The sequence below is a fragment of the Tursiops truncatus genome, chromosome 5 (genome assembly GCF_011762595.2).
Source record: "Tursiops truncatus isolate mTurTru1 chromosome 5, mTurTru1.mat.Y, whole genome shotgun sequence".
NCBI classification, from domain to species: Eukaryota; Metazoa; Chordata; class Mammalia; order Artiodactyla; family Delphinidae; genus Tursiops; species Tursiops truncatus.
The window spans coordinates 137,125,550-137,152,514 of record NC_047038.1 but is presented as its reverse complement, the minus strand read 5'-3'; the positions used below and the strand labels follow the sequence as shown (position 1 = coordinate 137,152,514).

The following is a 26,965-nucleotide window of genomic DNA, read 5'->3' as shown; positions in this document are numbered from 1 at the left end:
TCATTTCAAATAAACTGTTAATTTAGGAAGGAAGGAGTAAGGTGATTTTAAATCTTATGCAAACGTTGTTTTATCACTTCCATGACTACAGCCTATTTTCTCATATCTCAGCTAATCTTTTCATCACTGTTTGTAAAGCAGTAATAAAATGGACGTTTATTGTGCACTAATGTGGAAAGTTATCATTATTCTTCTAGAACACATCCTTTTGCCTCTTACTGAAAGGGATTTTCCTCTTTTTCACATTCCTTTGGACTCTTCCAGATGAAACTTCACTAATTGTATCGTAAAATCGTACCATGTAGCTTTTGAGACCATGCAGATGTGTGTTGACAAAATAGCTATTTCAAACTTTGTACATGGCCTTGAGAAAAGTGTTTTAATGACTAGGAAAGGAGATTTGTTCAAGTCAACAAGTTGACAGTAAGCAGCTGTTTCTGTTTTATACATTCCGTCTGTTGGACCACATTTTATATCTGCCCCCTTTTCAAGTCAAATTTTCAACAGATTCATCTTAGTTATCATGTAATAGTCAGTGTCTGGTCGGCTCCAGTTCTGATACTTGTCATAAGCTGCTTGGTGAGTATTACACTGTATCCCCTGGCTGGGAGCCTTTGGCAGCTTTACTGTGGTGCACAGTTCTTAGCAAACAGCATGGAATCGATTTCCAACTGCCATGGAAAAATTCAGTAATGTCTCATTGTCTATAGCACTACAATGTGAGATCTTAAAACTACAGCTCCGGTAAAAACACATCTGAAGGACTTCCCTGGTGGTGCAGTGGTTAAGAAACCGCCTGCCAATGCAGGGGACGCGGGTTCGAGCCCCGGTCTGGGAAGATCCCACATGCCGCAGAGCAACTGAGCCTGTGCGCCACGACTACTGAGCCTGCGCTCTAGAGCCCGCGAGCCACAACTGCTGAGCCCACGTGCCACAACTACTGAAGCCTGCGCGCCTAGAGCCCATGCTCCACAACAAGAGAAGCCACCGCGATGAGAAGCCCATGCACCAGAAAGAAGAGTAGCCCCCGCTCGCCACAACTAGAGAAAGCCTGCTTGCAGCAACGAAGACCCAAAGCAGCCAAGTAAAATAAATAAATAAACAAACAAATAAATTTATTTATTTAAAATAAAACACATCTGAAAATATTGGCTTCAGAAGCGTGTTTGGTACCGGCACATAATATGTCTCTTTGCAGAGTCCACACTTAAAACTCACTTTGAATCAAGTTAATAAGTCTTTGATGGCTAATTATAAAAGCCTCTTTATGTTAAAAAAATTGCTATTTGTTGATTTTGTATTGTACATGTGGTATAATTGTGACTGTATAGTCATTAAAATATATTTAGACTACACAAATCACTGATTACACACCTTGAATAAACTTGTAGTTTCTACCATAGAAAATATTCTGCTGGCCCAGAAAGGCTCCCAGTTCACGGGCTAGATCATAGCGCTGTCAATCTCTCCTGAATAACCACATATTTCAAATGAGAATTAAAATGACTTATGCTATAATTGTGTGGCCTCGCTGACCACCAGAGAGCTTAAGAGGCGTAACCTCTGTGACTGAAGCGTACTGGTCGGGGAGAATGAGAGTTCTGCCCCTGGAACCAGAAATCAATGATTTGAGGTTTTCTAAATTAATTATATGACATGCTGTTAAGATTTTACTAGATAACAATAGAACTATTAAAATGTCACTCCACAGCAATCATTTAAACAAAGAGCTATTTAAAATTTAGAAGTTTTAATACATTCACAGATATATATGGGTAGACCACAGCTGACAATTTGATTTCCTCTCAAATAATATTGTCATCAAAAGACCACAGAAAACTAATCTAATGAATGGACTTAGAAACATCTGGAATGCACTGTTGGTAAAGCAGTGATCAGTAACCTGGTATTGACACATCACATCCTCCCCTAGGAAGAAGCCACAGAGACTCTGCAACCCTGAGTTAAACCGTACAATTGAAGGCTACGTGTGACTGGGGTTCTGGAGCTGTGCAGGGTGCAACTCTCATGACGCTTGGAGCCCTGAGAGCCTGTAAAGGGCTTAATATCAATCTTTGGATCAGTAGGTTTGAAGATTGAAAATGGGATAGTATGACTATGATATGACTCTGAATTTTATGTCAAGATTGTCCCTCGGTTTGTTAAGAGAAGATTTACTCAGTCTCATTCAGAGAACTTCTAAGTCACGGTTTGTCAAGATCAGCTTTTTATTTTTTTAAAAAATTTAAAGACATTTATTTTATTGAAGTATAGTTGATTGACAATGTTGTGTTCATTTCTTCTGTACAGCAAAGTGATTCATTTATACATATATATACACCTTCCTTGTCATGTTCTTTTCCATGGTGGTTTATCACAGGATATTGAATAGTTCCCTTGTGCTCTACAGTAGGACCTTGCTGTTTATCCATCCTATAGGTAATAGTATGCATGTGAAGATCAGTCTTGAAGTGTGTTCAAAATTTTACTTTTTAGTAAAGCACTCAAGTATGTGCAAGATTTTCTTGAAAAATAAGTGACAGTGGACCCAAGAGTCAAGATTCTCCCTACAGCGGTGTCCCTTAATTCGTGTGGCAGTGTTTCCTTGAGCGGGAGATGAGGAATGACAGCACCATGAGTGGCGTAAGGCTCTGTGAACCATGTCCTCGCTGGTCTCAACCTCATCCCTCCTAGACCACGAGTGTGTGGCTCGGGGCGCGTCATTCTCCGTGTGGGGCAGACAAGGAAAAGCATCTCTACTCCGAAGAATAAATTCCACGCTCAAATTCAGACCAGTCAAGGGAGCTCAGACCTCAAAGAACTTGTAGTCAAGCAGTGCAGACAGGGGTGTACAAATGCTGCAATAAAGCAACTAAGTCCTAAAAGCTCATATGAGCAAAACAGACAAGACGCAGGCTCAACTTGTGTTCAGGCTTTGGGCTTCAAAAGGGAAGACCTCACACATGAAAGGAAGTGAGAGCGGGCGAGGGAGCTGGGATCCAGGACGGTGTCAGCACCACTCTTGGCCTGTCTGATCTCTGGAGGGTGGGAAGAAGCCTCCATGGAAGGGTCCGCAAGGCGCTGCAACTGGGGCTGTTTGCAACACATCTAGGAGGTGGAGATGCCTTCTGGGGAGAAGTACAGATGTACAAGAGAACGGAGTACAAGCAGGGTCCAAAACGGGTGTGGGGACAACAGAGTGTGGTCTCTGACTTCTCCCCGGGCCACAGATCAAAGTCAGAGGATGCTGTTCTCGTGCATTGCCTAGGCCACCATTTCTCCATTCGGTCTTTTGTCTCTATTCTTTACTCCGTTCTAGTCTCGGTTCTTTATTCCTTTCAGCCTCCACACCAGCTACATTCATCTGCTTTCAGTTCTCTGACATGCTGCACTTCCTGTCCTCAGGGCGCTCGCGTATACCGTTCCCTCTGTCAGAAACACTCTTCCTTCCCCGACACTCTGTTCTGTTCCCACACACCCTCCATATCTCAGCTCCAGCTTCACCCCCTCTGACCACTACTCCACCTTCCACCTGCACCTGCAAAGATCAGGTTCTCCTTTTCTCATACTTCTCTGCACTTTTTTTCATAGCACTTGAGCTGTTTTTAATTGTATGGCTGTTGCTTCCCATCTCACTAACTATGGAGCAATCGGCAAAGTATTGAACTGTTTTGCTCACCACTGTATTTTGTTAATGTGTACCTGGTCTCGACTTTATTTAATAAATAAAAATTATCACTGACTCAATCTGAAAAAGTTATCTTTGACACAGTCCTCCCCTGTGTCTCCTGTGATATTCCCCGTTTCTGAATCTCAGCATGGAATGCTCAAAGCAGATGTTTTAGGCCTTTTCCATTGCACCCTCTGTTCTATAATCTCAAATACCCAAAGGGAAGCGATCTTGGCTTTTTCAAGAGAAAGACTTAAGAGAAAAATCCTTAGTGTCCACTTTTTCATCTTTGCCGTTCTTTTGATGTATCTAACTTGACAGTGATAAAAATTTTCTTCTGACAAAGACAAGCGCTCTGAAGCGCAGGCCTTTCTAATGTGGGGCGTAGGAAATCTCTGTCATAAACAGAGGAAGTCAGATGTTTCCTTTTCCATAACTTCTAAGAAAATTATTATTGTTAACATCTATTCTCACCTAGGAATAAAAGTGATTTAATACAAATCCAAGAAAATTCCTCATCACAGAAATTGGTTAGCTCCATCTAGAGAAGCGGATGTTAAACCACAGTCTCAACAGTTTGATGGGGATATTTGCACTTTGCACACAAGATAGACAAGCATAATTTACTTATTGACAAGACTATGTTATTTTCTGACAACCCAAGGACATGATTTTATATTTATCAAATATTTGGATCTTGTAATGATAATAGATAGTGAGCCTCTGCAGATGAAATGAAGGCATTAAAGTCAAACACTTTTCCGGGGCTTTGTAACTGCAGGTGCTTGAGTCTTCTCATATAACTTATAGTCCAAACCAAGCACTTTTGAGAGTGCAAGAGGATACTAAAAATAACTGAAATTATATAACTTTTGAAATGTTCATTTTTTTCTAATAAGACAACTTTTGTGTATTATGGAGATATGTATTTTTTCAAACGATGTCTATTTTCAAAACATTTTCTTCTTAAATTAAAAGTAACATATCTGGACAAACCAAAGAAGAACGGTATTTTTTTCTTTTGTATATTGACTATCTTGACTGTAACATAAGCAGAACTTTCAGCCTCAGCTCTGACAGCTCTAAAGAACTTAAAAGTTATCACTCCCGTCTTTTCAAGAAGAAAATGCTGAACTGGACCAGGGTGAGTCCACGGTCTTCAAAGGGTCCCCACGTTCTTGTGGATTTCACATCTAGAAATCCTGTGAAGTTCCAAGGAAAATGCCCTCCCAGCCGTGGTTGTGAAACACGTCCGGTGTCTTCTCCAGGGAAAAGGGTTCACCTGCTCCTTATCGCCTCTGGAGGAAGGGCATTCCTCTGACTTCCACCTTCCGGCATAACCCAAGGGAGCAAACAAAAGCTGTGCTGCTGGAGACACACTTGTGCAAGTCCCATCCCGCTACGGGGCTGAGATTTCACCCTGAGATTATAGAACACTTCTCCTCTCCCCCCACTTCACCACCACACCAACAGGGCTCTTGTACAGCAAGAGTGGATGACAGTGGAAATTTGCTGCAACATGCAGCCCAGAATCAAGAGGAGATAAAAACAAGAACGCTCAAGGAATCTGAAGCCTCTGGCACCTACAGCTAAAGCAAACATCAAGAAAACCCCAATGTTTCTCATAACATAAATCCTCACACTAAATGCCTGTTTTCTTCTGTTTCTATTACTCAGTACAACATGTCCTGCTTTCTCCAAACAATTACAAGGCATGCCAAAGTCAAGAAAAAAGTCGGGAGAAACAAATGAAGTATCGGAAGCAGACTCAGATATGACACAGATGTTGGAGTCATCAGAGCAGGAATTTAAAATAGCTAAAATTAGTACGTTTAGGTGTCTAATGAAGAGGGGACAACATGTAAGAACAGGCGGGTAAGGTAATCAGAGAAGTGGGAACTCTAAGACAGAATCAAACAGGGTACAAATGAACTTATCTATAAAACAGAAAGAGAGTCACAGATGAAGCAAACAAACTTATGGTTACCAAGGGGGAAAGATGGTGGGGAGGGATAAACTGGGAGATTGGGATGGACATATGCACACGACTACATATAAAATAGATAATAATAAGGGCCTACTGTAGAGCTCAATACTCTGCGATAACCTATATGGGTAAAGAATCTAAAAAAGAGTGGATATATATGTAAGTATAACTGATTCATTTTGCTGTACACCTGAATCTAACACAACATTGTAAATCAACTATGCTCCAATAAAAATTTTAATAAAAGGAAATTATAGAAATCCAAAAGAGTGTACCAGAAATGAAGAATGCTTTTGACTGATTTATTAGTAGAATATGACTTAGCCCAGGAAAGAATCAGGGAATGTGAAGATTAGGTCAATGGGATCTTTACAATGTGAAGGCAAAGAAAGAATGAACAAAAAGAATAGAACTTTTAAGAACTGTGGGGAGGTTCCAAAATGTGTAATGTGTGTATAATTGAATGCCAGAAGGAGAAGAAAGAGAGAACAGAGCAGAAGAAATATATGAAGTCATAATGGTGAAGAACATTCCAGAATTAATGACAGACACCAAATCACTGATACAGGAAGTTAGGAGAGCACCAAGCAGAATAAATTTCAAAAAACTGACACCCCGGGGCTTCCCTGGTGGCGCAGTGGTTGAGAGTCCGCCTGCCAATGCAGGGGACACGGGGTCGTGCCCCCTTCCGGGAGGATCCCACATGCCGTGAAGCGGCTGGGCCCGTGAGCCATGGCCGCTGCACACTAGATAAAACAGAAGGAAGGGCCAGTGAGCTGGAAGGTGGGACAGTGGAACTCATCCAGTTAGAGCGGCAAAAAGAAAAAAGCACGAAAGAGTGAGGATAGCTTAAAGGACCTGTGGGACAAGGTCAAGTGGTACAGCTCGAAGCCCTTGAAAACATTAGAAAAAATAGGAATGCTCTTTGCCTGTTTTAGAAAATACAATTAAAATAAAATAGCTTTTTGACATAAAATACAGAATAAATATAAATTAAACTTGTTATATGCACACAGATATAGAAATATTTTCTAGCCTAAACAAAAGGCAATGTTTATCCAGTGCTTTCTTTACCTGTTCTCAAAGAACTAACATCAATAACTGTGTTATTCTTCTGTTAAAGGTGTCGTTTTTGAAGTTTTACCCTCTTTTCTTAACCTAACTTTAATCAAGGTTAAGTTACAGGTATTTGAGCTTAGAATTTTAATTTCTACTTAATAGATGACTCCTTCTTTTGGTTTATGCAAGCATATTTCTAGTACATATGGTAGAAAGGAAAGAGAAGATTGTTTTCTGAATTTTATCCCACACCCTAACCTTCCCACGATGCTTATATGGTTACAGATTGTAACAGGAAGAGCTGCAGAGATGACGCAGGCCCACCCTCGCCCCATGTGAAGGGGAAGCTAAGACACGGGGTGTTAGAAAGCGTATAATATGCTAACAGTGGGTCTCTGACAAATTGGTGTGACTGCTGTATGTCGAGCCGCTAACCATAAAATAGGTGCAGAGAAGGGCTCACAAGGAAAATGTAAAAGTTTTGGAAAAGTAACTGAGCAGCTCAAAGTAAAGCACAAACGATTTATTGGAAATTAATGAGTATCTGAGGAGGGTACTAGTCTGCAGCGTTCCATATTACAGCGTTCCAAATTACAGGGAGCATGGAAACTACGGTTCCCAGAATCCTTCACCAACAGGGCTGAGACCGTTCTGTGATTTCACTGAGGCTTAGACGGCAGAGAGAAGAAGCAGGCATCTGGCATCACTGATATCTTCCTCCGGTCCCTACACTCCTCGCCAAGGCCTTCCAACAGCTCTGTTTCAAATGCATCAAGGGTCAAGTGATGTCTGTTTTCCTGCAGAAACACAATCTGATGTAGGGGTCATAATAAGACTGAAATATTAAAACAACATCCACGACTTATTGGTTAGAGCCGGTTAACTCCCTCCCCTCCCACCTTCCCACCCCCGGCCCATCATGCTTCTCTGCTGTATTTTTCTCACACCCCATACCACCATCCGATGTCCTATATTTTTGTTTGTTCATATTTTTAGTTGTCCGCCATAGTGGAAGCACCATGACAACAAAAATCTTTGTTTTACACACTGTTAAGTCCCCAGTTTCTAGAACAGTGCCTGCTGTGGGGTTGGTGTTCAATAAAGATATTTGAATGAATGAGTGACTCTGAGGGAATGTTATTTTTTTCTGGTGAGAATTTGTGTTTGCTTCTGCCAGGCTCCTGCAGTGCTCCCAACACAGGACCACTTTAAACTCAGGGTTCTTCCTGCGAGTTTCAAGCCACTGAATGTCTATGCGTTTCTGAGCCAAAACCGTGCATGTGCAGGAATACTTGGGAGAGACTGTGTCCTCCCCATTCTGAGTCAACACTGAAGAGAGAAAACACGCCAGCAGGATTTCTATTGTGGTATCATTTCCTGTCCCTACTGCTTCTGTCTTGTCCCCTTGTACCTGCTTCCACTGGCCCAGTCCTCTGTCCACCAGCTGCAGGTGATGACAGCCGAGGAATTCCAGCTACTCTGCTTCCTACCAGTGAAGCCTTTTTTTCTCTCTATTCCTGGCTGCAGCTTGTTCCCCTTCCTGGACATCCGGCCTGCTTCAGCCTTAACATCGTGCTTAAATGTTATCCAGCCCTGCCAGGTGTTCTGTACTGGGGAGGGTTTCTCTGTACATCTCCTGAGGTGTTGGAAAGGGAAGCCCCTTTTATCACTTGCATCACTTTTATAATCGCCAAAGTAGATCCTCTGGAAAGGAAGGAGAGTTTGGTAAGACACTACTTCCCCTAGGTCATATTGTCGACCGTTCAAACACAGTATTTTATAAATATAAGAGAAGCACCTATACCTGTCATTTTCAGAAAGTGAGATTTCAACAAGTCTGCCTCTGCATAATTTGTGTTTCCTTTGTCAAAACAGAGTTCTCTCTACATGGAAACTTGAGTCAGTTTCTTGTTTTGAACCAGGGCTCAGGATATGCCTTTGGGCCCCGTCTGGCAAGGTGATCCCTTAAGACCATCTTAGTCTCCTTGGCAGTTTTGAGGTCTATGTGCTTCGTGTTTGCCAGAAGGAGAAGCAAACCTGGAACACTTATGAGCAGGATCAAAGGAAACATCTTGTCTTTGGAAGTAAAGAGAAAAACAAAAGCGACAGCGGCACCCGTGGGTTAGATGTTTCTGGCACAGACGCGTTGGCTCGCCGCTAGCACAGCGCATCATCAGGGCGAGTGAACAATGGAGATTAGCAGGCCTCCCTCCCGGGGACTGCTCAGTGAGACACATCTTACTTTTCTCATACCATTTTGCAACTTTAAATTATGCAGTACTATACTGGAAGCAGAAACATGTTTATCTGTTACAATATTTGAAAGGAGAGAGGGCACTTTATTGACTAGACTATACTTTTCGTTCCTTTCACCGGTATCTGAAAAGTTGCAAACGTGTCTTTCTACACAGCTGGCCCTTTCCCGTAGGTCAGTAGGTCGTGTGGCTTTGGAATGTTTCTCTTAAAACTTAAGGGCTCGTAGATTTTCCCATATTTGTATTCGCATATAAAAACTCTCCTCATTTGGATTAAATGCATTCTTCTAAAAGTGATATGCTTTCAAGGCTGTGATGTTTTTAACTCTGTTTCAATTCAGCTAACGCAGGATCCCCTGAAATAGGAGACTCGCATCCTGGCGAGGAAGATGCTTGGGAGCTTCACCTGCAGGAGCTCTGGGGTTACTTCCAAGTCCACTGACCAGACATGGCAGGTGCTAAGGGATTTTCAGCTCTTCGTAAAAGGCATACACATAATTGATGCTTATTTTCTAATATGCTTTGCCATGAAGGGAAGCAGGAACCTGTCAAGCTTTATGACGTTTGAAGAATTGGGGTAAGGTTACCTGAGTGTGATTTCCTTAATATTTTCTTTTATAAGCAGCTTTACAAATATACTTCCAATGCCTTGCCTACCTGCTTCAGGAATCTTCCTTCCCCCCTTCCTTCCTCCCTTCCTTCCTTCCCTGTCTCTCTGCCTCAGTCTCTCCCTCTCTTTCATTCTATAAATGCATAAATAAATGGAAATCCGTTACTACAATTTAGTTAACCTTGCCATTAGGAAATAAAGCTGTTGAAACTCATGTTCTCCACTGCTCACATGTAGCTTAAAGTCAGACAAGGAAACTAAAGGAGTATATAAACAGTTTGGAGTGCCAATGTTGAGAATCCCACTGCATAACGGTGTCGGGAATGTGTCCCCGCCCAGGCAATTTTTCACTAAGACAGCTTTACTACCAAGATATATTTGGGGTTTCTCAACGTGATCCTCAAATATCAGAATGATCTACACATGCTTGTTAAAATGTAAGTTCCTGGGACCTGCCAGTACCCAAAGAATCTGATCTAATCAGCCTGAGCTGGGGTTTTTTGTTTTGCGTAATTAGCAAGCTCTTTGCAGAATGACCAGAGGCATTCCCACCCAGGGTTCCCAACCAGGCCACCTGAGTTTGAGCCCTGCTTTTGCTACTTGCTAGCTGCGTGATTTGGGGGAGATTGCTTAATTTCCCTATACCTCAATTTCCTTGAATGTAAAGCTCACCTCAAAGGATTATTAGAGGAAAGGAGTGACCAAACACATACAGTGCTTGGAATAGTGTCTGATACATAATTACATCTTGCAGTGCCAACTACTATGGTTCTTTCCTGACAACATTTTAGAACCCCAGAAAAAAATTCATTCATCCTTCTCTTAATAACTTTGCTTGTTGTTGATGTTTTCAGCTCTCATTTTAAAGCCAACTTTATTGAGATACACGTACATACGATAAAACACACCCATTTTAAGTGTAATATTCGATGAGTTTCGATAAACGCATACACCCTCATCGCCCCTACCACAATCATGATGTGGAACATTCCCAGCACCAAGAAAGTCCCTTCTGTCCCTTTACCAGCAATTCCCCACCCTGGGTCCAGGCAACCAGGGGTCTGCCCTCTGTCACTACCAGATTGGTCTTACCCTTTCTAGAATGTCATGTAAATGGAAACATGCCATATGTACTCCTTTGTGCCTGGTTTTTTTTCCCTCAGCACAATGTTTCTGAGATTCATCTGTGTTGCCATGTGGGTTAGTAGTTTCTTCTTTTCCTCTGCTGAGTTCTACTTCATCGTATGCATGTACCGTAATTTGCTCAGCCACTCATTTGTGGCTGGGCATTTGAGCTGCTTCCAGTTTGGAGTTATTATAAGTAACTCAGATGACTTCTTTGTTGGCAACTAGTGTAGTTTTTCTATTTAAGAAAGAGTACAGCCAAGGACTCAGAAAACAGAATCTGTCTTCATATGATCAATTCTGGAAAGCCTAGAAGTCTTGCAAGAGCAAGATGCAGGGGAAGAAAAAGCAACATTGAAAACTACGTGTATTTTTTAACTAAGTTAGAATGAGTGCTTAACCTTAGCTGTGGACTTCTTTCTTTTCTTCTCTCTTTACAGAAAACATACCTGTTTTTTTTAAACTTGTCAGTTTTGCTCGTGTGAAATATCTTTTACTGGAGAGAGTAAACATAGTTACACTCAATAAATACCTTTGAACTAGTTTGTCAGATCTTTATTTTGCGGTATCCATTAACCCATTCATCTTCGGAACTTTTCATGTCACTGTTTCTACCTTATGCTTTCCTTTCAATTTCCTCTAGTCAATGCAGTTGTAAGTTATTCCTATGGGGGGAGCACTTTAAAAGCAGCATTAAATATATTGAGATCTATAGGATACCATTTTGGCCTCCTTTTTTTAAATTTTTGTTTATTTCTTTTTGGCTGCATTAGGTCTTCGTTGTGGTGTGCGGGCTTCTCATTGCGGTGGCTTCTTTTGTTGTGGAGCAAGGGCTTTAGGCGCACGGGCTCAGTAGTTGTGGCTCACGGGCTTCAGTAGTTGTGGCACATGGGCTTCAGTAGTTGTGGCTCACGGGCTCAGTAGTTGTGGACACGGGCTCAGTAGTTGTGGCTTGCGGGCTCGAGAGCACAGGCTCAGTAGTTGTGGTGCACAGGCTTAGTTGCTCCGTGGCATGTGGGATCTTCCCGGACCAGGGCTCGAACCCATGTCCCCTGCATTGGCAGGCGGATTCTTAACCACTGCATCACCAGGGAAGCCCCTTGGCCTCCTTTTGAAGCACAAACAATTTATGAATACCAGGGTTATGTAGTGATATCAGGGCCAAAAAAGTCACTATAATTATTACTCTAGGACATCAAATTAAAATATGGGGATCTGTTGAGTCAATATATTTAACAGATTTTTCAAATATGAGAATTAAAACCTCTCAGGATCGCCAAAGCACAAGTACGTTATGTTTACCCAGAAAAGGGTGGCATGCCATGCTTTAGCATCCAGATAAGCTGACGATTTCCCAACTCACCAAGTCCTGGTTCCTTTTTGCTTCCTTCTCTTCCTTCAAGCTATCTCTCTCCTCTCACCTTTTACCAGAAGCAGCAAGAGGAAACCAGCCTGTGTCTTCAACACATTGCTCAGAACTGGCCTCTGGTAAATACCTAAATATTCCCTGTTCCCGCATACCTGCGGACTACAATTCTGCTGAGTTTCTGCCACTGTATAAGGATCTCCTTTCCCCCGTTTTCCAATAGCTGTGCCTTCACTGGCAGTGCTTTCACCACCCCTGCTTCTTCCAGCTGACCATCTGTGACCTGTTAGGGATGCTCTGAGATGATGGAGGTTTTTTCTGCCGTGCTTCTGACTCGTTGAGAGAAGAGTGAACAGCCGTATGTTTACTAACAGTACACTCAAAGCAACCTAGGCTTTCTAAAACATTATTCTCCATGAGGTTCTTCCAGCCTGCCCCCTCCAAAGCTACTTTCACATTTTAAGGTAGTTTTTTAGAGCAACACCCCACTTCCCAGGCCCAAAATCGGTATTAATTTCCTATCGCTGCTGTAACAAATTGCCCAAATCTAGTTACTTAAAACAACGCACGTGTATTGCTTCACAATTCTGGGAGTCAGAGGTCTGAAATGGGTCTCGCTGGACCAGAAGCAGAGCGCTCACGTGGCTGCCTCTCCTCTGGAGGCTCAGGAAGAAGGGCTTTCTAGCCTCACCCTTGTCCAGAGGCTGTGCACATCCCTGGCTACTCGCCCTCTCCACCTTCAAGCCAGCAATCGCTGGGCAAGTCTTCCTTACACTGCATCCCTGTGACTCTCTCTGCCTCGGACCCGGACTTTCTTGCCTCCATCTTTCATTTATAAGGACCCTGTGATTGGGCCCACACGGGTAATCTGGGGTCATCTTCCCACCTCAAGGTCCATCGGTTACAATCCTAATTCTGTGTGCAAGCTTAACTGCCCCTCGCCATGTGCCACGAAACGTAAGCTATTCACAGGTTTCAGGGATCGGGACACAGCATCTTGGGGCCGGGGTGCAGGGCGTGAGGGCATTATTCTGCCAACCACCCTACTGAATGCTGACAAACACCACCTGTTTTGAGAAAATATAATGAACTCTATTTCCATCCCCACTGGAATCTCTTAAAGTCCACGTTGCTTCCTGAACATGTATGTCAGGACCAGAAATTTAGGGACTCCGACCTGCGTTCTGCTTTTCTTAATTAAAACCTCACATTCCAAAAGAGACGTGGGATGCTAATGTGGTCCCAATGGTTGATCACAGGTTACCAGGGCAAAAGACATCTAACTAGGTGCGTTGCAAACAAATTGAAAGTAAATGACCTTAAGGAGGAAAAGAGAATAATAAAGAGAAAAACAAAGATCATGAAGTTTGACAAGTTACCTTGATGGGATAAACAGTACGGGTAATGGTCTGTTTGCTAAAAAGTAAAGAGAAGTTCCACCTCTGACATATTTTTAAAAAGTACCTGTACACTAGCGTACAATTTCCTCACATTCCTTCCCTCCCACCCTCTCCCTTTTCTAAATTCCCTTGGTTTGTGGCTTTTGTTTATGAACTAGACCAAGAAGCCAAAAGGATGAATCCATTAGTCCCATTAGTTGATTTGAACTGATATGGTAATAACATCCCAGAAAGAAAGAGCGAGCCTTGCTGTAAAAATCCCCAGGTTTAAACAGATTCATAAAACCCACTTCCAGGTGGAGCACACTTAATGAGCCGACTGCAGACCAGTGGTTCCCAAACTGTAACACGCATACGAGTTAACCAGGACTTTGTTAAATAAGGTTCTGATTCGGTAGGTGTGGGGTGAGGCCTGAGGCCTGTACTTCTGACAAGATCACAGGTCACGCTGCTGCTGCAGACACACAGGCCACACTCTGAGTAGCAAGGAGTCAGACCGCACCTCTGATTGCCATTGTCATCTGCAAATGCGAACAGAATACACAGTTGAATGCCTGTGTGCTGTTGCCAATTGTGCATACAGGAAAAACGAAGCCTCTTGAGAAGAAAAACTTGAGCTTTTCTGCCTGAGAGACAAAGTTATGGAAAGTCAAGTCGCTATAAACTGAATACTTGTCCTTGTTAACATTTTGATGAAGTTGCCATGACAACTTTCCTATTCTCAGTAAAGTGGAGGCAGGTAGGTTTTAACCTACACGTCATCTGTAAGACAGAACAGATCTCAAAGGTGATGAAATATTCAGGTGTTCATTTATCCAGTCAATGATCTCACCGAATCCCTCCTGTGATCCATGCTCATCGCTAAGCACTTAGGCTGGAAAGGTTACTTCCCAACATCAAGGAACTCTTAGTAATTTTTCAGGGCGTATCGGTCATCCAGATTAGAGAATGTCTCTCACAATCACGCTTTGGTGGTTCCTGTACCCCAGGCTGGTTGCTTTCCCCACACACCCTATAGAGAACGGGGGAGGGCCACAGGCAGACCTTTTTAGTACTTCCCTTTATTGCATTTTTGTTAGAAATTGAAGGTTTGTGACAACCCTGCATCGGGCAAGTCTATCTGTGCCGTTTTCCCACAGCCTTTGCTCACTTCATGCCTCTGTGTCACATTTTGGTAATCCTCACAATATTTCAAACGTTTTCATTATTGTATTTTGTTATGGTGACCTGTGATCAGTGATCTTTGACTTACTACTAAGACTCGCTGAAGGCTCATTGATGGTTAGGATTTTTTAGCAACAAAGTTTTTTGGGTTTTTTTTTGCGGTACGGGGGCCTCTCACTGCTGTGGCCTCTCCCGTTGCGGAGCACAGGCTCCGGACGCACAGGCTCAGCGGCCGTGGCTCACGGGCCCAGCCGCTCTGCGGCATGTGGGATCCTCCCGGACCGGGGCACGAACCCGTGTCCCCTGCATCGGCAGGCGGACTCTCAACCACTGCGCCACCAGGGAAGCCCAACGAAGTATTTTTTTAGTCAAGGCAGATACATTGTTTTTTAGACATAATGCTACTGCATACTTCATAGACTACAGTGTAAATGTAACTTTTATATGCACTAGGAACAAAAAATTTGTGTGACTCGCTTTATTGTGATATGTGCTTTATTTTGGTGGCCTGGAACTGAAATCACTATGTCTCTGAGGAAGTGTCTGCATAGGACTCTCTACCTGAGAGCTCCCCTTGGTGAACCTGGGTAGGTCCTGGTAGAAAGCACTGAGGTTCAATGTAGTCCTTACCAAGGAGTCTGTGTGCCTTAGAATTTGAGGCCAGTAAAGGCAAGAATGAATGGGTCAAGCAAGTCATGATCCAGGACGAAGGGTATGTTGAGAAGAGAAACGACAGTAGAGGAAAACAAAAAAGGAAACAGCAGGTTTTATATGAGGCTGCAATGCAGGACAACTAGAAGGCGGGCAGATGAGGCCGTCTGGACTCAACTTACCTTTCTACCTCATCTGCTTACACTTTTTTTGGTGTACTTTGCAAAGGACTCCCTTTTAAATTTATTTTATTGAAGTATAGTTGGTTTACAATGTTGTGTTAATTTCTGCTATATAGAAAAGTGATTCAGTTATATATATACATATACATTCTTTTTTATATTCTTTTCCATGATGGTTTATCACAGGATATTGAATATAATTCCCTGTGCTGTACAGTAGGACCTTGTTGCTTATCCATCCTATATATAATAGTTTGCATCTGCTAATCCCAAACTCCCAATTCATCCCTCCCCCACTCTCTTCCCCCTTGGCAGCCACAAGTCTATGTCTGTGAGTCTGTTTCTCTTTCATAGATAAGTTCATTTGTGTCATATTTTAGATTCCACATATAAGTGATATCACATGGTATCTGTCTTTTTCTTTCTGACTTACTTAGTATGATAATCTCTAGGTCCATCCACTGTTGCTGCAAATGCCATTATTTAATTCCTTTTGATGGCTGAGTAGTATTCCATTGTGTACATGCACCACATCTTCATTATCCATTCATCCGCTGATGGACATTTAAGTTGCTTCCATGTCTTGGCTATTATAAATAGTGCTGCTACGAACATAGGGGAGCATGTATCTTTTCGAATTACAGCTCACTCCGGATACATGCTCAGGAGTGGAACTGCTGGATCGTATGGTAGTTCTATCAATATTTTTAGTTTAAGGAACCTCCATACTGTTCTCCACAGTGGCTGCACCAGTTTATATTCCCACCAACAGTGGAGGAGTGTCCCCTTCTCTCCACACCCTCTCCAGCGTCTGTTATTTGCAGAAACAGTGGCCTTTCCGACCCTTGTGATCACCACTCCCTTTTTGAACAGCAGGGTCCTACCCTCCCACCTCCAAGCCTTTGCTCACAAGTTCGCCGCTGCCTGAAAAACACAAAAGACAAAAACTTCCTCTACTTTATGTTTTCCCAGATATGATCCGTGCTTTAAGGCCTGACTCTACTGCCATCCTGATATGAAATAGTCTCCAGTCAGACGGTATCTGTGCTTCCTCTGAGCTTCAAATCATTAGCTTTATCTTTCTTAAAATACTATGAAATCCTCTTTCAACTATGCGATACTGGGTACTTCTTACTTATTTGTTTCCTCCTAGCACTTAAATTCTCTGAAGACAAAAGCCCTTTTGACCTAAGAGATTATCATGCATCAGATGTAGAGAAACAGATGGTTTCAGAGATGGCAGAGCCAAAAAATGCACTTATAGCTCTGGACCAGTTGCCCGATACTAAGGCAAATTTTAGTTAAACGCCCTTTTTTCTTATTTAAATGTATTTTTTCTTATTTAAATGTATGTTTATTCTGACTGATGTTTGTCTGGAGGACAGCATAGTTGTCAAGGCTGCGAGATGAGTCTAAAATGGAGAGATTTATGTGGGTAAGTTTGGGGAGAAATATACGAATTGGAGATAACCACGAACAATGTATCTCAGAGTTCCTGGGTTTGAAGAAAGATCGCATAATAATCATGACTAATTATGAATTCAAAATGAAACAGCATAATGAGCTTTTTTGAGGTCGGAAAGGTGACTCAAAACGCTTATATAAGAACTTATTTTTCTGTTCTGGAATACACACACACACACACACACACACACACACACACACACACCGCGCACATCCAACAAACAGAACTAAATGTACCGAACCAAGCAGAATGAGGACCTTACTGGAAAGATGTAAATGCTCGGCAGCCATAGAACTGCATTTGCAAAGGAGCAGATTGGCTTTAACCTGAGAACCAGGGCACGAAAACCATCCATGCAGAGACATCAATTTCCCAGCAGAAATGCTGGAGTTTCTAACTACGGAGAACTGAGGTTTTTCCGGCCCAGTGCATAGTGGAAAACATTGTTTTTTAAGTCGGCCAAATTTTCCTTGCGTTCCCTCCCTCTTTCTCCTTTCTCTTCCTTTGTCCCTGTTCCCTGGTCTCCGTCTCCACACAGGAACTGCTGGGAAGGCGACTGGGCGGCTGGAGGACTCAGTCCCCCTGCCCTAGTATGGTCGCAGTGGGTGACACTCAGCCCCGAGCTGGCTTTCCAGGAGCAGATTTCGGTGTAGTTTCCCTACACTTTGGCTGCTAGAGTCCACGCAGAAGGCAGGGAGCCGCCGCGGGAGCACACCCGCCCCCCAGGCGACCGACACTTGCGGGGAGGGCGCGCCGCGAGCGGACAGGAGCCCGGCGTAACCTCACCATGGTGCGTTTCAACCGCTGCTTTCTTTCTCAGTCTTTTGGTGCAGGGAAGGGGAGGGGTTCCGAAAAGACCGCAGGGAGAGGCGCTGCGAGGGATCCTTAGGGCTGAGAGCGGGGGGAGGAGACAGGGAGGGAGAGAGGGAGAGAGAGAGCGGGAGCCCGGGGCCGGGGCTGCCTGAGCGTGGGCGCCGCGCGGGAACCGGGTTTGCTGCGCGCCGCGCCCGCCCTGCCTGTTGAGCGGCAGCCGGGAAGAGGCGCGGCGGCCGCCGGCTGTGGGGACACCGGTGCAGGGACCGGCAGGTGCCGCCGCCGGGCCCCCCTCTGCCGCCCGCCGCCCACTCTCCTCCTGGGCGGGCGGCGCGGATCTGCGAGGCGCGCCCGGAGCTGCCGGCGAGCCGGAAACGCAGCCCGAGGTCGAGACGCCCCCGAGTAAGTGGTCGCCGCGCGCCCTCGCCGGCCCGGGCTCCCGGGGGGCGGCCCTCTCCGCGGCCCCCAGTCCGGGCCCTCGCGTGCCCCCCAGGAAGCCCTCCTGCGCTCCCGGGACCGGGCCCGGTTCCCACGCCGGGGGCAGCACCGCGCCCCGGGGCCCCGCGGCGGCCGAGGGCGGAGGGCCCGCGGGGAGTGAGGCCGCGCCGGCGTCACCGCAGCCTCGTCCGGCCACGCTGCGCGTGAGCGTTTCGCGCTCCTGGGGGCCGGGCGGCTGCGACCCCGGGATCGCTCAGCGGGGCCGCCGCGAACTTCCAGGGGGGCTGCCGGGCTCCGCCGGGGAGTGTGCGTGTGTCTGCGTGCGTGTGCGTGTGTGTGTGCCTGTGCGCGCGTGTGCGTGTGTGTGTGTGTGTGCGCGCGCGTGTGTTCGTGTGCGCGCGCGCGTGTCTGTGTGTGTGTGTGTGCGCGCGTGTTAATTACTGCTTGGGGATCCGATGCCCACTGTGACCGCGGCGCCCTGGGGAGCGGTTGGCGTCGGGCCGGTGCCCTCAGCCTGTCCTGGGTGGGCCGAGCAGCCTCGCGGCGGCACTTGTGTGGGCGCTCCGCTGCGAGTGGTCATGTGATTTCAGGTTATGCATTCCGTGCGTCTTTCCTTTACTCCCTCGTTTCCCGGGGTTGCGCCTTCATTTTGCACTTGGTGAACAGTGTGTATCTTCTGAAGTAAGCCAGAAGGTTGAACGTGTCGCTTAATTGTGACCGGGGCGTCTTGGTTTCCAACACACTGAAACCCCCTGGAATTTTAAGTAGAACGGGTCATATATACAGTTTTAAATTAGAGCTTGACTTATAACATATCAGGGTCAGCCCTGTGATAGTGATTTCATCAAATGCTTACCTCCTAACTAGAACTGCTCTTGGGAGGAACATCGCTGACCCTCTGATGACACGTGGATAAGCGTTAGAGCCTTCAGTGATGGATGTAGATTTTTATACCTTGGTTCCTAGTGTGGAGCTAATCTGTTGCTTTTCCTAAGACGGCTATGTTTTTTGGTTTTCTTTGGGAGTTGTCATTTCAGGTACTATATTATGAAGAGTGACAAAAATCAATAATAACAGCAACTAACAGAAATATGATGTCTAAAATTTAGAAGCAAATCTTAATTTGTCAAAAAGCCATGTTAACAGTGTTATGCTTTTGGTGGAGTTTGCCCGTGCAGTCTGTGCTCTCTGTTCAGTTATTACACAGCTCGGTCTGTGGATTGCTCCCGGGGATCCTGAAATTGTATTTAAACGTTTGAGTCTCTGCATTTTTAGGGTGATAATCCAGAGTCCTCAGGTATCTAAAGGGATCTATGACCCAACAGAAAAATAAGAAGCACGGAGTTAAAATAAATAAGCTGTACTTTTCACGTCAAAACAGTAGGCTCTTTACATAGAGCCTGTAGACATAAAGTAGTAGGGAACATTCTAGAATAATTATTCTTACAGTAATTAAACATCTCATATAAAACAGACCCACTTGTATGTTTTTAAATGTATCAGCGAGGAAACTTAAGTAGCTGGAGTTTATTTAATAGAAATTTGTAATGAATAGATGGGTATTCTGTTTTTCCTTGTGCTGTAGGATCTTTTTTCTAATGTATGACAGAGAAAATAAGAATTTTATTTTTCTCTCTTTGAGACCCAACACAAATAGAAAGTACTTATGCTTGGTGTGGTGTTTCATAGTGTATGAATATAAAAAGCCCCTTTAAGTCCCCGCTACTAGGTACCCGGGTATACAATAACATGTCCAAGATACTTTTTTTTGTCGTTCTTGAGAATGTAGAAGGAGACGTAGCTTCACAAGGTGTGGTCCTCAAATCTCATATAACTATGCTTTATAAAATGATCTTGTGTTAAAGCATTATTTTAAAAAACTTTTTAAATTAATATTGGACTAAAGACTAAAGAAGTAAGTGATAACTCAAATTGTTATTTCCATTAGGAATGTTAGATTTTCCAGGAAGTTGCTTAACTTTCCTTTTATTTGCTAGGATATATAACTTCTGTATCATTGATTTTTATACCACTTAATTATAAATATTTACCCAAGCAACTCTTCTTAAACATTACAGTTTATTACTTTTCTGCATATTTGTAGAAACAGTTGCTTTTCTTTCTAAAATATCAATAATTTCACTCGTTTTTAGTCCCTAGGCCACCTAGATGTTTTCAGTAAACATTCGTTAGGTGCCTGTGCGGCAGTTTTGGTTGGGGCTCTCCATCTTGATACAAGAAAATCTTCTGGCAAGTTTTAGGTCTTTAGATGAACCAATTCAGCCGCGCATAGATTAGTTGACTCGTTTGGCATTGGAGTGATTTTTTGGCTATCCTGACTCACATTGGCTTCTTTTGTTTCTCTCAAACAGTTTGGAAGCGTCTGACCTAGTTCATCTATTTCTCTCTCGCCTGAGTGCTAGGCCCACAGGCTTGTTCTTCTGCAGCCTTCAGGCTTACAGGGTATGAACAGAATTATTTGCCAGGACTGAGCTTTAGGCCAGTCCCCGCCCAGCAGCAGTAGGAGAGTGACGCCCTTATGAACCCTGAGGGCCTTTGGGCCATGATCCCCCCCTCCCCCAGGCCCAGCCACATAAATGTGATTATCAACTGCGTGTAGATGCTTGCCTGGAATCCTTTCTGGCTGTTAATAATCTTTTTATTAAAATAAACTCTCCCTTTCAGAAAATCAAAGGCAACTTAAGTTAATTCACTCGGGTACCACTTCTTCCTTCTCACCACAGTAGGAATTAGCAAGAAGCCAACAGAAGACAGTGGCTTTGGGAGTGAACACCCCAGGAAAGGGGTCTGGGCACCCCCAGGAAAGCTTCTTAATCCTGAATTTTTTCCAGGTGTGACATAGCTATGTGTCCCCTTTCACTCTGCTACCTTACATTAAAAATACCTTTTTAGGGACTTCCCTGGTGGTCCAGTGGTTAAGACTCCACGCTCCCAACGCAAGGGGCATGGGTTTGATCCCTGGTGAGGGAACCAAGATACTAATGCCGCGCAGTGCGGCCAAAAAAATTAATTAATTAAAAATAAAAATACCTGTTCAGACAGGGAAGCCAGAGAAAGATAAATGTCATACAGTATCACTTGCATGTGGAATTGGGGAAAAAAAGATACAAATGAACTTATTTACAAAACAGAAACAGACTCACAGACATAGAAAACAAACTTCTGGTTACCAAAGGGGAAAGGGGCGGGGAGGGATAAATTAGGAGTTTGGGATTAACAGATACACACTGCTGTATATAAAGCAAATCATCATCAAGGACCTACTAGATAGCACAGGGAATATCTTGTAATAACCTATAAGGGAAAAGAATCTGAAAAGATGTGTGTGTGTGTGTGTGTGTGTGTGTGTGTGCATCTGAATCACTTTGCTGTACACCTGAAGCTAACACAACATTGTAAATCAACATACTGCAGTGGAAAAACAGACACCTGTTCAGCTGTCTGTATTGCTACCAAACCCAGATCTCCCTCAGGGTATTCATCCTTGGATTCGCAGTACCTGGCACATAGTGGGTGTCTTCCTAGTTATTGATTTTAGTTTTTTGATGCCTTGGTGCTGTAGGTATTCTGTTCGACGATACCATGTCAGGATTAGTATCTGTTTTGCAAGGAGCCTACGTGGACTGTTGTGGTCTTGGTCCTACACACATGCCTGTGCTTTTCTCCCATGGGGCCTGCAGGCTGTTCAGAGCTGCTCCTAACTGTTAATCCTTTCAGCATCGCCCAGCTACCCCGGGTCTTTGTAAGTTTACACGCTTCACGGGTGTTACCCTCTCCCTGTGACCAGTGCTTGTTGACTTCCTGAATGTTCCACTTCCCTTGGGAACCTACACTAACAGAGGATTTGCTTCCCACACTTTGGTCAGCTGTCATTGCTGAGAACTTCATTCAGCATCTGCACGCTGGGTCCCCAGGACCTCCGCCTGCGCTGCTTCACTTTGGGAATCCACTGGTGTTCGCCCCCCGCCCTCCGGGCCTTCCCATCACTCAGGGCTGCCCAGCTGAAAAAGCTGAGCCTTCCATATTCTCTTTCTGACCCCACCTCCTGTCCTTCCAGTAAGCCCCTCACTCAGCACCGCACACACCCTCCTGTCCTGTGACTTTGCACCTTGGCCAGTCCCGATTTTCTCCGGTTTTCCTCTTTGCTCAGCGCACTGACGTTGGACAGCCATGTCAGCTCTGCTCCATCCCTTAATCTCTTGCCACTAGGCCTACCAGCACCTGATTCACTCCACCTTCAGCTTCAGGGATGGTTAACATTGCTCGGAAGTTATTCTATTCTTTCCTGGATAATTTCTATCAAATTCCCCATAAGACATGTTCCGGAGTTCTCCAGGTTTTCCAGTCCAAATTATCTTTATTTTTTCACTTTTAGCAGATGATCTTATTTCCAAATTCAAGGAGAATGTTAAGATCAATTTAGGCGAGCTGTTGATCAAGATTCATCTTGAACGCAGGAGGCATTCTTTTATTTGACCTGCTCTGAGGCTAAGAACTCTTTCCTTATAGTGAACTGTACTATTTGCCTCTATAATATTCCTATCCCAATTTTTACCTCTTAGAATACTTATACAGAAAGCTTTTCTACGTAACAGAGATATAATATGTCTGTGATCTCTATGGTAATATTCATGTCCTTCAACTTGTCCTTAATTGGCATAGGTCGAGAATCCCATTATCATCAAGCAATTTCTCCTTTGGATGAATTCCTGTTTTTCTGAAAGTGTGGTCCTGAGAGCTGAGCAAACAGGAACGGACTAACATCATTGGACTTGTCTGGCTGTCTCCTCTGGGTACCACATAGTAAATCATTCTAACGTCAAATCTGTCCTCTCCCCTTCTATATTTTTGGCATCCATACTGCACTGTTTAATGAGGCATCTTTTTGCATACTTCTCTGCAAGTATACTTCTTTTCCTCGATTTGTACATTTGACTACTAGATTTGGGACTTTAAAAAATACTTATTGCAATTAAATGTCACCTTCACCTTTCATTAGCCTGTTGTTCCAGGAGGTCAGGATATTTTTGGATGTTGGTTCCATGATACAGATTAGCTATTCCTCCCCATTTAGAGGCATGAGCAGATGTGATCAGGATGCAGTTAATATCTTCATCCAATAACTATGCCGAGTGGAGAATGGGCAGGACGTTTGGTCCTAGACGCCTTCCCTTGCTTTGCAGGAGCCCACGAATGAGTGGTCTTTATAAGGCCATTCCGGCAGCGTTATAGTCAAGCGACTCTCCTTCCTCAGCGTTTACATTCCTTCCTGTGGGCGGGGTGCATGCATTCTGTGACAGACTCAGCCAGGTTCCTTGCTGCACTGCATTTCCACTTTCTGCAGAAGAGCTATGAAGTAACCCTGTGAAAACAAAAAGAAATAGCCCTGGGTTGCTTTGTAATGCTGGGTTCCTTTGGCCTCTCCCTAGCTGGTAGGTAACAACACTTCACATTTTGGGCGCTTACAGTTGATAATGTTAAGAATCTCGTGGGAGGCGTGCCTGGAATCAGTGTCTAGCTCTCAAGGCTAAAGTTGGAATCCACCTTCTTTGTTTTGAAAATTGAGACCATGGCTGGCTTCTTTGCTCCCTGTCAGCCCTCCCTTCACGGAACATTTTAAAAGATGATTGTAACTGTTCCCTTATCACATCCACACGTGCTTTCAGTACTTTGTGATGAAATTTTTCCCACTTAATGGATTTAAACTCATTTAGGATATTGAACATCATACTATGGCTTGGGCCTTAAATTTGTTACTTGACTTTTATCTTGCTTTTGCCGTTATAATGATACGTTCTCGAGGAACTGAGATGAAGCCAAACCAGCTGGTCCAGTCAGTTACCTTCATCTGAATTTCTTCGCCCCCCGCAGTCAGTGTGCTCTCCTATAGCTAATAAACGCCGTCAGCACCACTGTGCCTGGCAGTAGTAACAAGAATTAAAAGAATTTGTTTTCAATTTGTAGTCTTTGAAAGCTTCAGCTTACGTTATGTTCTGTGACACACTTTTCAGAGGTTAGTCACTTTTCTGTACCTCTCAGGATGAAGTGTATTATGGATTTTGCGTGTTACTGAGGAAGATGCAAAGTTTATGACATTCCTGCCTGAAGGGGCTTAAAGTCTGTGCGTGGAGATAACCACCCAGAAACAGCCTTGGAATTACACATGTCAGCACGTTACCAGGAGCTTAATATCTGTGCCGCAGTTTTAGAAACTTCTCAAGGACTTGAAAAGCCAGCGTCCCACAGGAGGGAAATGCTGAAGAAGGCTTTCTAGGGAAGGTCTGGCGCTGAGCAGAGATTCGACAACAGGCTGAGGATGCCGGACCTTGCAGGACCTGTGGGATTTAAAGAGTGGGAAGAGCGGGGTGTGAGTGTGTGTGACAGTGTGTGTGTGTGAGTGTGAGGGGGTGTGAGGTTGTCAGTGCCTGTGTCTGAGTGTGAGGGGGTGTGTGAGAGTGACTGTGTGTGAGGGTGTGAGTGTGTGTCCGTGTGAGGGTGTTTGTATGAGGGGGGGTGTGAAGGTGAGTGTGTGAGAGTTGTGTGAGTGTATGAGTGTGAGGGGGTGTGAGGGGGTGTGAGGTTGTCAGTGCGTGTGTGTGAGTGTGAGGGGTGTGTGAGTGTGTATGAGGGTGTGTGTGGAGGTGAGTGTGAGAGTTGTGTGGGTGTATGAGTGTGAGGGGGTGTGAGGTTGTCAGTGCGTGTGTGACGGGCTGTGTGAGAGTGTGAGTGTGTGTGTGGGGAGGGGACGAACCTATGGATGGAGAACCGGCAGTGCCACTTCTCACCGCACACTCTGCAGCATCCCTTTGTGGGAAACACGGCCAGCTCCCCTCCTCTTCCCGATTCCCTGGCCCCTTGCTGGGTCTTCGAGGGGCCGGTACCTACTCAGACGTTATATCTCAAGCTAGGCTCTACTTCCTAGAAACTTTCCCCGCTCTTCCGGGTCTGAATCGAGGGCATTGTTATGTTTCCCTGCACCTCCCTGTTCATCCCCTATGCTGTTATTTATCCTTGGCTATAATTGTTTTATTGAAGTATAGTTGATTTACAGTGTCGTGTTAGTTTCAGGTGTCCAGCAGAGTGATTCAGTCGTATATATATATGCATGTATATATATGTGTACTCTTTTTGAGATTATTTTCCATTACAGGTTATTAAAAGATATTGAGTAGAGTTCCCCGTGCTATACAGTGGTCCTTGTTGATTGTCTGTTTTCTATACAGTAGTGTGTATCTGTGAATCCCAAACTCTTAGTTTATCCCTCACCCCTTTCCCCTTTGGCAACCATAAGTTTGCTCTCTGTGTCTGTGCGTCTGTTTCTGTTTTGTAGACAAGCTCATTTCCATCACTTTTCTAGATTCCACTGTAAGCGATGTCATATGGGACTTGTCTTTCACCGTCTTATCTTCCGCTGTAATCACTTGCTGAATTGACTGTTCTCCCCAATGGGAGGAGATGCCATTTCAGTTTAGCTCCCATTCTGTTCACAGACACGTAATAAAAGTGCTCCAGGGATCACGAGCGTTCGGTCGGAATGTGTGATGTGAAGTGGGCATCTCAGAGCAGTGAGTGCTGGGAAATACCGATAAACAGAGTTAAGGTTAAAAGGGGTTAGGTGACACCTAGACCAGGATGTCCACTGAACCTTTCTTTGTTAGGTGATTCGGAACCATTTAGTTGTTTAGAGTTGTGGGGAAAGGATGTGTGGCATATGCGTTACTTTTCATTAGACCTTCATAGTCAGTTCCAACCCTTCAGAGTTTTAGATGCATCTCTAGACTTAGGGAAATTGTTTGAGTCCTCACACTGCATCAGGAGTTTCCATCCATGAGGCTGACAAACCCTAGGACTTTAATGATGCATATTTTTATTAGAGGAGTTTGGTTATGTTACTAGTCTAATTTTATATGAACGCACTGAAATTGCTAGCTGCTGCTTCTCATTCGTTTTGCAGCTTCAGATATCCTCTGTTACAAGTAGTTAAATGATACATGGCTCATATGATTAACTTAATTCAACATAGGACAAAGAATTTCAACGTTTCACTAGTATAATATGAACTTTTAAGTTGTGTATTGGTGAATATAAAACTGAATCAATATGGGTTAACTCAGAATTTCGAGGATTGCAAATGTAACGTGGAAGATACTTGGATAAACACAGTCACATAGTCGAGACCTGATAGGTCAAGATTTGAGGCAAGAGATTCTTACGCTGGATCAACGCTGTACGTTTCCAAATGTGCTTAGCGACAGGCAATCCTCCCAGTGCAAACTCTGGGTAAAATTTCACTTTTCAGTGTCTTAAAATATTTGCAGCCACTAACGACTAACACTCTTCTTTGTTCGTCTCTAGTCCCAGTAACAATGTGCCACAGCCTCTGTTGTGGATCTTTTCTGCGGGGACGGTTTAGAGTAATATTCTTAAGCTCTTGTTGTGCTATCTTGTGCTGAAAAAGGTTCCCGGTGGTGTGTGAGAGGGCCGCCATGTTGGCAGAACCTGTTGCACAGCAGGCCGTCCTAAGTGAAGCTGCTCTCTTCCGGTGCTTCTCTTTCCCCGTGCCCTCTGACGCTCGAAGGCTTGATCCTGACTTAGACTGCATTGTCACCTGCAGCTCACCTGCCGGCTTGGCCAGGAGCAAGAAGGTTGCGTACCGCAGGTATCGTGAGGCCACACCGCACAAAGGTTTCTCTCCCATCAGTCCTGCCCCGTGGCCAGTTCAGTTGGATTGATGCGGTCCCGTGGAGTGTATCTCTGGA

The 26,965-nt window shown here is 44.3% G+C and overlaps 2 protein-coding genes across 5 annotated transcripts in view; one reads left to right on the top strand and one right to left on the bottom strand.

Annotated features, from left to right (window-relative positions):
* Positions 1–15,070: 15,070 nt before the first annotated feature.
* LOC141278663 (uncharacterized) lies at positions 15,071–22,466 on the bottom strand. Its single transcript, XM_073804680.1, has 3 exons — positions 22,422–22,466; positions 17,721–18,420; positions 15,071–16,393 (listed from the first exon to the last, which is right to left on the bottom strand). Exons 1-3 carry the CDS (start codon positions 22,464–22,466, stop codon positions 16,350–16,352), a joined length of 789 nt encoding a protein of 262 aa, XP_073660781.1. The 3' UTR covers positions 15,071–16,349.
* GUCY1A1 (guanylate cyclase 1 soluble subunit alpha 1) overlaps positions 17,437–26,965 on the top strand; it is a 59,183-nt gene continuing 49,654 nt past the window's right edge. For 2 of the 4 annotated variants that reach the window (XM_073805632.1, XM_073805633.1), the window contains exon 1: positions 17,437–17,724. The gene's annotated coding sequence lies outside the window, so the exon portion shown is untranslated. Of the gene's footprint in view, positions 17,725–18,007; positions 18,150–26,965 lie in introns of those variants that run through there. The other 2 variants (XM_019926342.3, XM_019926343.3) reach the window with 2 other exon arrangements.